The 15,812-nt window shown below is 37.8% G+C and overlaps 1 protein-coding gene across 3 annotated transcripts in view; it reads left to right on the forward strand.

The window, feature by feature from the left end:
• Positions 1–8,540, forward strand: part of LOC135221896 (sodium-coupled monocarboxylate transporter 1-like) — a 174,796-nt gene extending 166,256 nt beyond the window's left edge. For all 3 annotated transcript variants that reach the window (XM_064259874.1, XM_064259875.1, XM_064259873.1), the window contains exons 7-12: positions 156–374; positions 2,268–2,386; positions 3,664–3,818; positions 4,208–4,443; positions 7,134–7,234; positions 7,747–8,540. In XM_064259874.1, coding sequence (XP_064115944.1) covers positions 156–374; positions 2,268–2,386; positions 3,664–3,818; positions 4,208–4,443; positions 7,134–7,234; positions 7,747–8,027 — 1,111 coding nt within the window. In that variant the 3' untranslated portion in view covers positions 8,028–8,540. The remainder of the gene's footprint in view (positions 1–155; positions 375–2,267; positions 2,387–3,663; positions 3,819–4,207; positions 4,444–7,133; positions 7,235–7,746) is intronic.
• The last annotated feature ends 7,272 nt before the right edge of the window (positions 8,541–15,812 follow it).

Below are 15,812 nucleotides of genomic sequence, written 5' to 3' on the forward strand. Positions count from 1 at the left end.
CACTTGTTGAAATAGAATGATAATCTAGAAAACATTTGAATATAAATAGACAAACAAACTATACAAAAACCAACAGCAACCTGCTTAGGAAAAACTGAAGCAATGGAGGTGGTCCTTCAAAGTAATGTTGACATTAAACCCATAATATCTTTCAGACTGTGCGTCGCCTTCTTCATAGGACTAACCATTTTATGGTCGTCGTTCTACTTCTCTGGACTCGTGGCCTATGCGGCTTATGCGGACTGTGACCCAATTGAGAGCGGAAAGATTGAGAAACCGGACCAGATCATGGCCTACATGGTAGGCGACAAGTTGTCCCATCTGACCGGGATGGTGGGGCTCTTCGTGGCTGCTGTCGCTGGTGCCCTCTTGAGGTAAAAGAAGAAGACTCTCCATCGATTAGTTTATTGACCGTTCACTTCCCACACCAGGGTTTCCAGCTTCTGCATGAAATGGCATCCTTCTCAAGCAGAGGACTTGCATCATGAATACGCTTGTTGGCCGAATCGATAAGGTCACTGAAGTCCTGATTTCTCCTCAGCCCGCTGGGTACTGGTTCGAACCCAGAGAGGACGAAATTATTATCCATTAAAAAAAAAATCCCTTTCGGTTAACATATATGAAAATATATTAATTCCGAGGTAGAGCGAATTGGATATTAAAGGGCATTTGTAGCTTAAGGAATGTATAGAATCACGGTGATGTGATAAAAATTCATACTTCAGTAACTGTTCACTTCATTGTAAGGATTCCAAAGAGTATTCATGAAGCTGTCCTCTCGAGGCAGGGCAATTTGAATTATTAAGAGACCCGCTTATATGTTATTTATGATTTAGCTGGCTTTGTGCCAGCACGGGCTCTTGCTCCTAGAGCAGTCCGTTAAATCGATTATAGGTTGTTTGCCTCATCCCTCGTTCTGGCACAAGGACAGCTCAATCTACAAAAACAGGGATTCCCAACGTGTGGTAAAAAATCCATTTAATGAATAAATACGCCATCCCTCCACAGGAAAATTCAGGGGCTCTCAATCTGACGTCAGGATAATTTTCTCCTGGGGCTTACTGTAAGGTTCCCTAGGGGGTACTTCACTGAGCAACACCGTGTGGTGCCCTGCGTCACTACTAAATTAGTCTATTGATTGCTTACATTTGGACATTGGATCTGAACCTGCTACTCGAGGGAAGGTTTCAAGGGTTACTTCATTTACTGATTACAGTTGCATTTCTGTGTTGTATTTTAGTTACCGTATTGATACATGGCACTTTCATATTTCAAAAGATAATATTTGATTGTTTACCTTAGTTTGCATGGTAGATGATAACATGCCTACTCTAAACGGTTTACAGCTGCCAGTCGTTCCATGAAGGTTTGTAAGGTTATGTCAGCAGTATCGATGAGGCACCTTTAAGGGATATCATGAAGCCTTTTTTGTATATCGTTATAATCGTTAGTTGCCACCAGCCACCCCCTCTCTCTTCTTTATTAAGTAAGAGCTCAGCGTTGTCAGTGGGCTTCATCGTGGTGAATTCACTAGCCATTGCAAAAATATGTGTCAAGTTTCGACAATTTGCTGAACGTTCTGTTTTTTACAAGATTAAGTTGCACTTACGATTGTCCAGTGCATCCTGTCAAATCGCAAAATCTGAAGTCAAGTAGAAAAAGGTGCGTTGACGAAAATGTATGCAAGTCTGCTGAGAGAGAGAGAGAGAGAGAGAGCGAGCGTTACAAGGGGTTACAAGGATTAGGATGCCTCAAAGACTTGTTAGTCCATCCGAGGAGACATCGTGTGCTCACCTATCTCTAGGAGCAGGTTTTACTATTCATTCACAGTGTCCTAATGATTTTGTCTAGCTTTCTTTTAAACTCTTCCATACTATTGCTGTTTACAACCTCTGGTGGCAGTTTATTCCAGGTATCACATACTTTGTATGTGAAGAAGTTCTCGCAATGAGAGCTTGATTGACGGAAATGTATGGAAGTCTGCTGAGAGAGAGAGAGAGAGAGAGAGAGAGAGAGAGAGAGAGAGAGAGAGAGAGAGAGAGAGAGAGAGAGAGTCAGTAAAGACTGTGTCACTAAAGTAAATCATATTCACAGCAATCATAATCTCATGAAGAGGACCCATTCATACGGACGTAAACACTTCAATGAAAGAATTACTAAGGCAAGATAGACTTATCATTAGACTTATTATTATTAGACCAGACCTAATGTTGCTGAAGTTCAGAGGCTGTGTGAAGCATCACGATTTTTTGCTCTTACCTTTGCAGCTCCCTCTCGTCCCAAGCCAACGCTATGGTCGTCTTGATATGGGAAGACTTTTTGAGCAGTTGGTGGATCTTTGCTAAAATGACTCAAGAAACGGCCACGAGAATGACCAAATTTCTGTGTAAGTTTAATGACGATTTCTCTGTTGTTGTTGAGTTTTTATTGCTGAATGTTCATTTGGATCCCTCTCAAAATCTTTGGACAGAAAGAGATAAAATACCCTGTTTCCATGTCACGATTCGCTACTAAAGTAAAGTTTCATACCTCAACTGATTTTTAGAATATCCTATTCCCACATCCGAATCAAGCCCCAAAATTTCTGAGAAATATATCCATCTCAAAATCCATAAAACTATCTTTGACATCTGTATATATCTTTTGAGATGTCTTATGAACAGATAGGCAGATAAGTCAGTCGATGAAGTCTGTCCAACTTCGTTGACGTCATATAGTAGATCCCAGAAAACGCAATGGTGAGATTGCGTGAGTTTATTTTAGTGCATTGAGTAGGTCCCAGATAAGTCCCTTACTACATAACCGTCTTTTGGATGTTTATGTCATATCTTTCCTTCTCCGTCATAACATGAAAAGAGCATGATAAAATTCAAGGCCATGTCTGTATCCACGTAGATTCTGAAGTGTGACAAAGAATATATATGTGATGCATGAGAGGTCCCTGTTGTTCGCTTCACAATTTTCTCAGTATCTTTCTCTGTACATCGGGAACCACCGACTGTAGTAGGTTCCCCTGGAGCTTTTTTCCCAGTGGTTACTTGAGAGAGAGAGAGAGAGAGAGAGAGAGAGAGAGAGAGAGAGAGAGAGAGAGAGAGAGGTGTTGTCAAGTCATTGCAATTTCTGCAAACTGTATCTGTTATTAAAGCTATACTTGTCCAAATTCATCGCAATTTATAATCATCTTACTCAAGCCGTAGACTGACAGGGTAAGTGATGAAAATTCACGTTTGCTCTCTCTCTCTCTCTCTCTCTCTCTCTCTCTCTCTCTCTCTCTCTCTCTCTCTCTCTCTCTCTCTCTCTCTTCTGCTTGCATAACATTTTAAAGATGTGTTGATAGACTAATTCATGAAGGAACAGACGATGGACCATGGGTGGATGAATTAAATTATGACATAAATCAAAACCGAATACAGATCCAGGAATGATCTATTCACTTATTCATTTATTCGGAAGGCAGTAGTAACAGCTTCTTCTGGGGAGAAGGAATTCTGGAACTATCGTGGAAACTTGGGAAAAAATGACAGACTAAACCAAATAAGAAAGAAAGAAAGAAAAGAAAGAAGAAAGAAAGAAAGAAAGAAAAGAAAGAAAGAAAAGAAAGAAAGAAAGAAAAAAAAGAAAAAAAAAAAATTTTTTTTTTGATGCCTGAACTGTTTGTTCCAGCGGCCGGGATGGTGCTCCTAGCTATTGGGTCCGCTCTGCTGGTGGCTCAGTTGGGGACGTTATTCCAGGCGGCTTATAGCATCTCAGGGGCCATCATTGGGCCCTTTGATGGCCTTTTCATTACGGCCATTGGGGCTCCGTGGGTCAATGCTAAGGTAAGGTCATTCCAAGAAATTAACTGAATATGAAAGCTGAATATGGACTTTAGTTGCAGTCATATTTAGCGGTTTCTATGATTATCACCTTATAAATCATACTTATATAATGGATATATCGCATAGTTAATTTTTTACCGTATAGTTTTTACAATTTATAACTGGAATTGGTTTTGCAGGTTTACACCCCTAAAAGGCCTTCGGCTTAGGCACACGTAAAGTGCATACCTACACACACACACACACACACACTGCCAAGGTTCGATATATGAACAAGATATACTTGGTTATAAACATGGAGCCCACGCTAGATACTGACAGTTGCTCCTTTTTCCTCCGTACTATAATTCCGCTCTTTGTTTTCCTTTGTCTCTATGAACAACCTGCAGGGTGCCATCAGCGGCTTCTCCGTGGCAGTGGCCTTCAACTTGTGGCTCATCATAGGAAAGTTCTACTATGGAGCCGGGAAGGGCGACAAACTTCCCCTCTCTACTGCAGGGTGCCCGATGGAGGAGGTCCTTTTGCGCAGCCCTTATAATGTGTCCCACTTCGAAGGCACTTTGTCACTGGGCATCCCTACAACGACTGCGCTTCCTTTCAATGAGATGCTTGAGATGAAGCCAAGGTTCGTCGAATTTTGTTCCGTTTGTACTCACAAGAGTGGCAGCCTTCGCAGTCACTAGAGGTGATGAAGGTGATACTCAGATTTATAAGGGCATAACAATAATTAGAGTACAAGGGTATATTAAGAACGCAATTGTGAGAGAAGGTTGACATTAAAAGGACCTACTATGAGATTCAGGGTCTCTGTAACACGGTTTTTTGGACTTTGCTCCTTGTCAAAGCATCGGATGTAGCTGAAAGTTGACATATGTATATTTTGCAACCACACACAAATTTTGTCAGCATTATCGATAACCTAAACCCGATAGTTTTAATTTTTATAGAGTAAAAATGATTTAGCCGACGCCATGGCCAATGATTACGAGCCAAGAGTCGAAAAACATTCATTACGTAAGCAACGTAAACACCTTTTGACGAAATGTTGCCCCGCCCATCCACCAAACAGAAACTCCATCGGCTCTGAAACCCAAAGACTTTATGAATGGCAGAACGATACATAGATATGGGTGGGGTATCAGTGCTAGCGTAGTAATACTACTGTAGCAGTAGTGCCGCAACAGTATAGCAGTAATATACATGAATTAAACGTTTAGGCCAATTTAGCACTTCTTACAACTACTCGAGAAATTAGTGTTTATAGCCAGAAGTTAAATTTTCTAATCCAACAATGCCCATGGTAGCCTTCAGTGTTATCCTGAATTATAACGAGGCGAAAGTGGGTGGAGCCTCATGAAGTCATCATTCTGACGATAATTATTGGTGAAGGTTTAAAGCCAATATACGGTACCGGCTATTTTTTTCAGTAAATAGGTAGATAACCAATAAATAAAAATTGCTTGACATTGGATATAGCAGTTATCAAATCAAGCTTGTCTACTATGTTTTTGAAAATTACCAACTATTCCCTACATCTTGTCAATCTGATTGTGACCTATAAAGTAGACTGTAATTTCTTAGGAAACCTATTTTGGGAGTTAGACTAATAATCGAAGTGTTTTTGTATTTATTAACATATTTTGTTGGTTTGTTCATTATGACAATTATCAGTGGAGAGGTTCCAGAGTTCATAAAGGTGCACTGCTTTGCTTGTATTTAAATTTGTATATCATTGTTGCCAGAGGTTTAGCCTTCGTTACGTATAGCCAATCATCCATCGAGCAAGAGGGAAGAAATGCTGTCATAAGTTACGTAACGAGTGCGTTCGAAACCTTTTCTCTGAGTAAGTTGGCCCGTCTTAAAAAAAAAGTCACTTTTACATTATAAGTACCAAATTTATTCAACCTACGTAATGCAGAATACACTCAAAATTTATGTGTAGATATAATATGTATTCTGAATAAGCGTTATATTTATGAAATGCATAGATAAAAAGTTATTGCGAAAAAACCGTGTTACAGAGGCCCTGAATCTCATAGTAAGAAAGTTTACAACTGGAATGCAGTGTGGAATTGCAGAGGATATTGGGCAGGAGTTAAGGCCATGAAAAGTTTGTGCGTGTAATAGTACGTAGGGGGATAGTGACTGGTTTAGTATAAAACTTGGTCTCTGACATTAAGGTATTTTGGTTCCATGGGCATGACTGGTGTTTACAGATTATGGTGCAGAGATTGATGAAAAAGGTTTAAAAGTATCTGTAAGAGGGGAAAGCTGTCAGGCTATGAGGATAAACAACAATCAGTACTAGTGGAAGTACATTGTGGGTGTTGAATACATCTGACAGAAAAGTTGAAGTTTTTGAGAGAAGTTATTTGAAGTGTACAAGTGATATAAGAAAAAACTGAAAGGGTAGAAATGTAGATATAAGAAGTGATAAAAAGGTTAGCATAAGAAAAATTGGCTTGTATTTTCAGGCTTGTTAAGACGAGAGAATAGAGAATGATAGGTTAGTTAGGGTACATAATTCTGTCCCTCATTAGGAGGGAAGATAATAATATATATATATATATATATATATCTATATATATATATATATATATATATATATATATATATATATATACATGTGTGTGTGTGTGTGTGTGTTTTAGTCTTCCTTTTCCACGAAGATCGATATATGGGGTTATAGTCCTTAGGGGAAAAAAAGAGAAGCTGAAATTCCTTTTAGCTCAACAATTTCGGCCTCCACTGGCCCTAATCGAGAGCTGTTAATAAACAGCTCTCGATAAGGGCCAACGGAGGCCGAAACAATTGAGCTTTTCTATAATACACACACACATATATATACTATATATTATATATACATATGTATATATATATATATATATATATATATATATATATATATATATATATATATATATGGTTTAATATTTTAATGGGGTTCACTCACGGGATACGGGACTCTTGGTTAACTCAACGGTTTTCATGGTAAATGGAAGGGCACTTGGTTAACAACCGGGCATTTAGTTTAGCTTTTTAGACTGACTTTTAGGAGACTTGGTTAATGAATTAACGACTTAACATGGTGCCTACTGTTAAAATCATGGAACATATAGTCAGGTTATCGGATAACTCCAAATTCGTATTGGTTAATTCAAGTAGTACGTACATCGTTAACTGTAAGGTATTTGGCAAAGTGAAGGTTGACTTCATTGAGTCAGGGAGTCCTTGTTTAACTCTTGGGATATAAGAATGGAAAAAGTTGTTCGTCTGTCTCTGTGTGACATGTCGCTTTCCTCTGATCTCTTCCAGCAACGACTACTTGCCCATCTACGACCTCTCCTATTGCTACCTGGGCACTGTGGGCATCATCATCGTCCTCGTCGTCTCTTCCATCGTTTCGTTCATCACAGGTAAAGACAAAAATGGCTACTTCGGTTCTTCTTCATGTTTGGCTCTGCAGACATGAGTGTTTCTCTTTGCCTTTAGATCTTGGTCACATTACACGAGAAGAAGCCTCAACCAACGCTATTCCTTGTTTCAACGTGCTTAACCTTAACCAACTCTGCAGAATCACAGACTTATTTCATACCAATATACCACAATTTTCAGTATCAATCACACTTTTTTGTGTGATATGGATGGAGGAAGTATAACACTTGAAAAACTTGAGAGATACTACTCGGTAACGTGACTACCAATTTTGGATTTAAGAAAAAAAAGTTATTTTTGTTCGTTATATCGAATTGCAATACAATTCACAAAGTCTGCAACATACATAACTTCTGTGAAGAAGGAAAATTGGTTTCTTCTTCTTCTTCTTCTTCTTCTTCTTATTATTATTATTATTATTATTATTATTATTATTATTATTATTATTATTATTATTATTATTATTATTATTGGTGTTGTTGTTTTCACTCAGGGCCCACAAAGCCATCGGATGTAGACCTCCGTCTGGTGAACCTGAGATGCTTCAGGATCTACTGCAAACTTTACGGGCACAAGGCTGACTCCACGGAACTCTTGAGCATCAAAGCCCAACCACAGGACTTCGAAGGCCCCAAGACCTTGGGAGATCCCGAGAACCAGTGGCAGGGAGCAGATGACAACGTTGTACGGGATGGCAAGATAATAGCCAGCGGATTCGTCGATTGCACAGAAGGTGCCGAAACCCGTGAAAAATCAGACGACCTTCAGAGATGAGGTTTTGATGTGCACAAAGAATGACTTCTGAGAGGGTGAGGGGGATATCGATATAGTGAACGCTTCCACCCAAGCTGGGTGAGGAATGACTTACTCGAGAAATTCTCGTTATTTCTAGTTATACTTTACTTTATATATAGATATAGGTGTATGTTTCATCATTTTGTTTATTGTTAAACTTTCTTTACCGACACACGGCTGCAGCCCATAATAGTCGGCTGGCCATTAGGGACATTATTCACTCCATAGTTCAATAAAAGCGCTGTGTGCTCAGGGAAGGTAGCCGCACCGTTCGCTCCGCACGTGAGGAAACCACAGACAAGGCAACTGAGTTCCAGGCACCGAAACCAAAGGAATAAACGAAAAAAAGACATACTTGCAGTGTACAATGCCTTTGGACTGTGAATGACGGGTGATATATTCTTACTATACAGTATTGGTTTTTCGGTCGCATCATTCCCCGTTGCATTTTGCACCAGATTGAAACAACCCCTCCCCACACGTGCACACACGCATGTGCCAGATTTATATAATTATATATATATTATATATATATACACATATATATCTATATATATATAGATATATATATTATTATAACATACATAACATACATACATACATCATACCTACATACATACATACATACATACATACATACATACACACACACATTACACGCAACTATCATTTTACATTAGAGACTTTTTACCTTTAACTAGCAGGATAAAATTTGAAATCATTCTGACCTTTTCTTTTTAAAAATGACATTGTGATTAATAAAGACAAGATGTGGAGGGGGCTGAGGGTGTATAATACAATCATTTTAGTTGAAAGTAACTACAATTGTCTATGATCAAAGCAAAGCTTGTATGAGGAAAAAAATTGGCGGGAGAGTGACTGGTTCAGTGCAAAAGTCGGTCTCAAACTCTGGGAGAATGGAGCATCCAGTACCTGCTTCTGCAGAATCATGTGGAATTGTCAGTAATGTTAAATGAGTAATGATAAGTCCAAAAATGTTCAAAGACTCTTCATTAATGTTAGGCTAATGGTAGATTTTATCGTTGATGCAGTCGGTTAAATTAAAAGATATTAATTACACTCACTGTAATTCAAATGTTTTGCAGGACCTGTCATTATAATTTTAACTATAAATATAAATTTGAATATTACACAGGATTAAGTAAAAATTTGAAAGCTCTGTTCTTTTTCTATCAGGTAAGTAAGCATTATTGAAATGCAGTTATAATTAACTATATTGTAACTAAAAAAAATTATTAAATGCAATTGTAATTGATATCGAATTAAGTAACTGACATCATCCCCTTGAGGTATGTTCTGATTACTGTATTGATGAACTTGTTTAGTTAGCATAGACAGTGTGTAAATTGAAAGAAAATGTTGACATTAGGGGCTCTCACCCTAAGCCTCAGAGGTTTACCCAGAGGGTATTTCATAAGGGATCTTTGACCTGAGCCTCATGGGTCTTGTAGTGGGTTTCTTATGACTATTTCCTGAGGGAGCTTTCAGGAGGATTCCAAAGTGTGCTTCACAGAGTGACTCTCTTGATTTCATTCCTAACTTGTATCACAGTGTAAATAGAATTCAGACATTTTTTATAAATAAATCTCATCACAAATTCAGTTCGCTGATTAAAATGTCAGCAATGTCTTGCAGTGAATTAGCGTTGCTTTGAAACCATTCAATATTTAGGTACTTGGCTAGTTCCGGAAGTGCCAGGTTAACGCAGGGGTACCTGGTCAACCCAGGGGATGAGTTCGTTATCTCAGGGGGTGCCTGGTTATTCATGGACTTCCTGGTCACTACAGTAGATGCCTGAATAACTCAAGGGGTTACTTGGTTAAATCAGGCAGTCGCTTTCAATTTTTTCAAACTCAGCATGTAATGTTTAACTAATGGTACATGTAGAGGCCAAAACAGGGAGGTTCTGAATCTCTGATTCCTTGCTAGTCTGAATTGTCTTCCATTGTCTGCCCTTAGGTATTTCATATGTTTTAGACGGACTATATGACAACGACGACATTGCTGTAATTTTCATCACGCTAATGGATTATGGCTGTGACACACACACACACACTCACACATGTATTGCATACGAACTTTCATAAACACAACGAGCACCAGCATACATTCAAGTTTATCCTAAAACGTACAACTTTTAGAGGCCTTCAGTTTTCGAGAGAAAAGTACAAATGAGCAACACTTATGCACACTGCTTTACGAGAAGTTCAGATCCTTGTGCTTAAATTAAACATACAAGAGATTTTATTATTATTGTTTAACATGAGCACATATTTATGTAAAACATGCTGACAAGACCATTAGCTTGTTCAACGAGCTTTCACAAAGCATATGTGGAAAAAACACTTATTTTTATCATTATTAGTATTATTATTATTATGCAACTATTCTAAACGTTTACATATACGCAAATTATGTAATCATGTTCAGCTTGTGAATTTCTGACATATATCTGACATGGCAATTTTCTGATATTAGTCTAAGGATAGCACGCTGTTACATCAGGTAATATATTAAAAAGTAATGTGACTGTAGCATGCATATATATATATATATATATATATATAATATATATATATATATATATATATATATATATATATATATATGTATATACTAAAAAAAAGAAAACATCATTTAAGCTGAATTTAGGGAATCTATGTTACATATATAGTTTAGTTTTTTGTACAAGAATTATATTTTCGTCAGCAATAAAAAAACATTTACCATAACTTTTGAATGCTGTTTTTGTTATTAGCAAAAATTGCTAATTATGGGCCTATAAGACATATAACAAACTGTCTCGAAATGAAAATGTCCCTATTACTAATTCATCCCAATTATAGTTCATACTACTGTGACGAAACTAGTTAATTCATCCTTTAGGAAAGCGTCTGTTGCTGGTTTTCCATATTAGAATGAATCAGGCACCAGCCACTGCTATGCCTTGTTGACGAACCTAATTTAGCGCGTGCATGTTTCTGGAAACGAACCTGTTGATCGCTTCCGTAATGAGAGCAACCAGTAGCTGTAGTAGATTCTCATCAACCGTACATTTGAGGTCTAGACCAGTCCCTTACGACGCTCCTGATTGGCTGCTGATAAGTCAATCACAGGGCTGGAAACTCCCAGTCTCTCTCGAGAGTTCACATGGGTAGGATCTATGTTCCACCTCTTCTGATGGATACGTCTTTCAAAAGCATCCCTCAGGAGAGGTGGAACGTACATCCTCCCTATATGAACTCTCTCGAGAGACTGAGAGTTTCCAGCCCTGTGATTGGCTTATCAACAGCCAATCAGGAGCGTCGTAAGGGACTGGCCTAGACATCAGATGCACGGTTGATGTGAATCGACCGTAGTTTATCTTCAAAAGAACGAAATTATTGCTAAGTCAAGCTATTTCCTACACTGCACCAAAAGTTGGCGGTATTTTCCGGCTGCTGGCCCAGAAAATTGCCGTGCAAAAGTGTCGTAATGTGTCGACGAGAGGTGAAAACCACTGACGCCATTGGTGGCTGTGTGGGAATGAAGACCGCTATGCAATTCCCTAACTGACGCAACATCAGAGCATGCATCTCCGAGTGACAGACTACTCGTTTGTGCTCAAGCACCTGGCCATTCCCCAAATCAGGTGGATGCTGGACAGTGTGACTAATGCCCGGAGTACGTCATGGGTTCGTTTTCATTGCATAGCCTCTTTCTCTCAAAGCGAAGTAGGCCTTGACCTTCTTCCTTTGTTTCACTTCGTCCGATGAACTGCGTTTCATCTCGCTTACGTCTCCCTTTCATTGCCATGTTTTCTTCTTCATCCTATAGTTCATATATAGTTAGCGTATTGATAAGTAGAGATTACGCTCAAGGTAAATATCTATATTTTGTTATGTTATAATTTAGGTAATAAAATTTAAGACATGAAGGATTTTTTTTTCATAACTGTCTTAATAAGGAAGCTGTTCTTAATTATTTCTCTTATAACCCCGAGTACTTGAGTATCAGTCCTGGATGTAGTCTTCCATATAAAACAGATCAACGAAGTAGAGCTGTAAGAAAAGACTGTACATTTGTCAAATGAGCAGAATAACTGATATTTGCTCTTCAGTTACCACCATCGAAAATCAAACTGCCCCAGTGACCATCTGTGAAGGTATGACAAGCAACCACACTCTGAAAATACGCTATTAAAAGCTAACAACAGACATTAGGTTGGTTGTAAAAAGGACTTTTTGATCAATCTTATCCACGTAGAAAGCCTCCTTCGAGCCTAAGTTACTGAAGAAAAAATATTTACAGTAATTGATGTCGCGTTGTTGGCAGAAAGATGAAGGATGAAATCTAGTACTATTGAGCAGCGAGTAGCAGTACTGGGAGATAAAAAAAGAAAAAAAAGAGCCACAACGGAGTTACTTTCCTATACTGGTGGTATCTTAGCGGTGAAAATGTGTCGGTACGGAAACATTCCGCCTTAAGCAGGCTAAAATAATTGGTTGGTATAAATTCAAATAGCTGTTTTCAAGTCTGGCGATATACAATGTGCGGCAGAAACCATCCTAAAAACGAAAAATGGTCTTTTCTTGCAAATAAACGGCGGCCAGACATACCATCCACATCATTCAAATCCATTGAGAAGTTTTTGAGATACGGTGTAAACAGGCAATTAGGAAGACAGACTTCGGGACGAATCAAAAAGGCCACTAACTTACTGAGCAAGTCTCCTCCGCACCCATTGAGAGAGAGAGAGAGAGAAATTCAATGAGGAGTAGGGTTGTTGTGAGCCAATCTCGCAAACAGATAGAAAGAAAGAAAAGACTACGAAGCCACAGATCAACCAACTCAGTTCAATTGGCTGAGGTCACGCTCAGGACCCACTGAGAGGAGATCGGCCAGACAGGAGATTATAGATGACTCACCGACCTGGGATGTCATCTGAGCCAAACCTCACTGAGGCTCACTCACTTTGACCTGACTCACACTCTCAGTCACTTCCTCATACCTGTTAAGGACACTAACATCCTGCTCTAGTTAAGTATTGATTTTAAGGAAAACGCCGAGTAACTGCTCCGTTTTCGGCTGTTCAAATACTCAATAAAAAAACAAAAGTTACTGGAGTGAAATATTTTCAATTTCCAAAGGACGATGAGCTAATTAGCCAGTGGAAAAATGCATGCCGTCGTGCAGACACAATAAACCATAAACATGCAGTCATCTGTTCAGATCACTTTATTTATTTTAAGAACCCTGCTGCTGATAGACAAATATTCGTCTTTACTGATGTTCCACATCTTATAAAGAAACAACCTACTTGATTCGGGTTTATATTTAGAAAATGGGGAGTATGTTTCAGATTCTAGTATTCGTGAAATGATTAATTCTAGCAAATCAGAATATGGCTTGGCATACAAAGTAAATGAATTGCATTTATGTGTTAACGGGCAACAAAGACAACGAGTCAAATATGCTGTGCAATTACTATCAAAATCATGTGCCGATGCTCTTAGTTATCTTGGTGAGAAAGGTCTATTACAATAAAAAAAACTGGGGACCAACATCTGACTTCATATATCTCATAAATGACTGGTTTGATGTCATGAATTCAAACCATATGTCTGGAGAGCTGCAAATGCGCAGGGATTTGGAATGCACTTGGAGCAACAAACAAATGTACTTAATAAAGTGATAGACTGCGTGAGTAAAATGAAAGTCAAATCTCTGAAAACCAAATCCATTTATAGATTTCAGAAAGGGGTGATACTTTCGTCAAAGTCACTGATTGGACTTTTCAATATGAAGACAAACAATTTCGGCATTAACTATATTTTAACTCAAAGGCTAAATCAGGATTGCCTAGAACATTTCTTTGGTTGCATAAGGCAGATGAATGGTCCATATGATCATCCAAATCCTGTAGACTTCAAGTATAGGATGAGAACACTATTGCTGGGCAAAAATGTTGAAATCATGAGTGAAAAAACTAACACAAATGAAAAGTTTAACAATCAGGACATGTTGGCCAATATATCTGCAAATGAAATAAAAGAGCAAGCTAAAGAAAGGGAGCTGGCGTTAGAAGTGTGTCAGACAAGCCTTTTGTTTAAGGATTTGGTACCTGATTAGTGAAAATAATTTGGATTTGTCAATGCAAGATGACATGTCAATTGATGATGTAAGCATGAAAAAAACGGCCAACACCGTTATAGAAGGAGAAGCGCTGAAGTATATATATTGGTGGTTATATAGTTAAAAAATTTTCCATCAAATACCCTCATTTGGGCAACCAAGAAACCAGTGATACTTCAGACAACTCGTGGATCGAATTTAAATGTAGGGGTTCTTTGCACTTTCCCTCCTGCAATTAACAAAGCTGAGAGAGGTGTTTAACTCCATTCACGGGCAAAGTCTTCGTGTAGGAAAAAACTGCTTTAAAACACTCGAAGAAGAACTTGAAAAAGCTGCAAGAGAGCTTGGAATGGAGATTCCTGAAGGTGTGTTGAAATTCTTTGCCAAGATATCTATATTTTTCAGAATACGGCACCTCAACAACGCATTTAGATTCAATAAAAAATTGAAAAACAAATCCGACAGAGGACAAGAAAGGGAAAAAATTAAACTTAATATGCAGCATTTTATTCTACAGTTCCGTATGTATTTTATATATATAATGCTACAGCATGTCTGTATAATTTTTTGTTGTTGTATATGTAATCCTATACTTCAGGTCAGTGTGTTATTTATACATATATATATATATATATATATAAATATATGTATATTATATATATATATATATATCTATATATATTATATATATCCATATATATATATATCTATATATAGATATATATATATATTATGATTATAATATATATATATGTATACATGACATATATATACAGAATATATATATATATATTATTATAATATATATAATTATATAATATATGTATGTATAAACGTATATGATGTCCGTTTGAAGCATGATTTATGACTATATGTCTCTTGTATTTTGATTTGTCATTGTTATCAATAAAGGCAAACTAAATCAGGTTATGAACTTGTATCTGTATCCATCACTATTCACTTGGTCTCAAACACAAAGCTGTCATTACATAAATCTTTAATTGATCAGAAAAGTCCATGACGTATCAAAGAAGACTAATATACTCTTCATTCTTCATTATCCTATATTTAGATATGGTTTGAATACATTGATAGAAAAAAGTTTATCCTAATACGTGTTTAATAAAATAGAACAGAATATTAACTAACAAAATTTATCCCAATATAGAATATCATCGTCATGTCAGAATGCCTGAGACTGAGCCAAGCCATGGCTCAGTTGACGGGGATAGAAAGAAAGAAAGACCTCCTCTCAGTGGGTCCTGGTCACGCCAAAGATGGTCGTATGAAGGACGCATACCACAGCTGCAGCAGGTAAACACTGATGACAAAGACAGATAACAGAGAGTCCAGTCATCATCAAGGAGGATATGAGTGGCGTCTCTGCTATGACGAAGCATAAACACAAGGACCAGGGACGCTGCTGTTGTCCGCCATCAACCATTATGTGCAGAAACGTCAGTTTTTTATTAGTCGCAAGGCTAGGACAAAGTTAAAATAAATCAGTCTATCAGATGTTTTCTTGTGAGTGTTTTGGAGAACCTTAGAATATTCTTAACGGCAGTACGTATTACCGAAGCCGATAGTAATGGGTTAAAATGGGGAAACGAAAAAAAAAAAAAAATCAAA

This window comes from Macrobrachium nipponense, chromosome 3 (assembly GCF_015104395.2).
Source record: "Macrobrachium nipponense isolate FS-2020 chromosome 3, ASM1510439v2, whole genome shotgun sequence".
NCBI lineage: Eukaryota > Metazoa > Arthropoda > Malacostraca > Decapoda > Palaemonidae > Macrobrachium > Macrobrachium nipponense.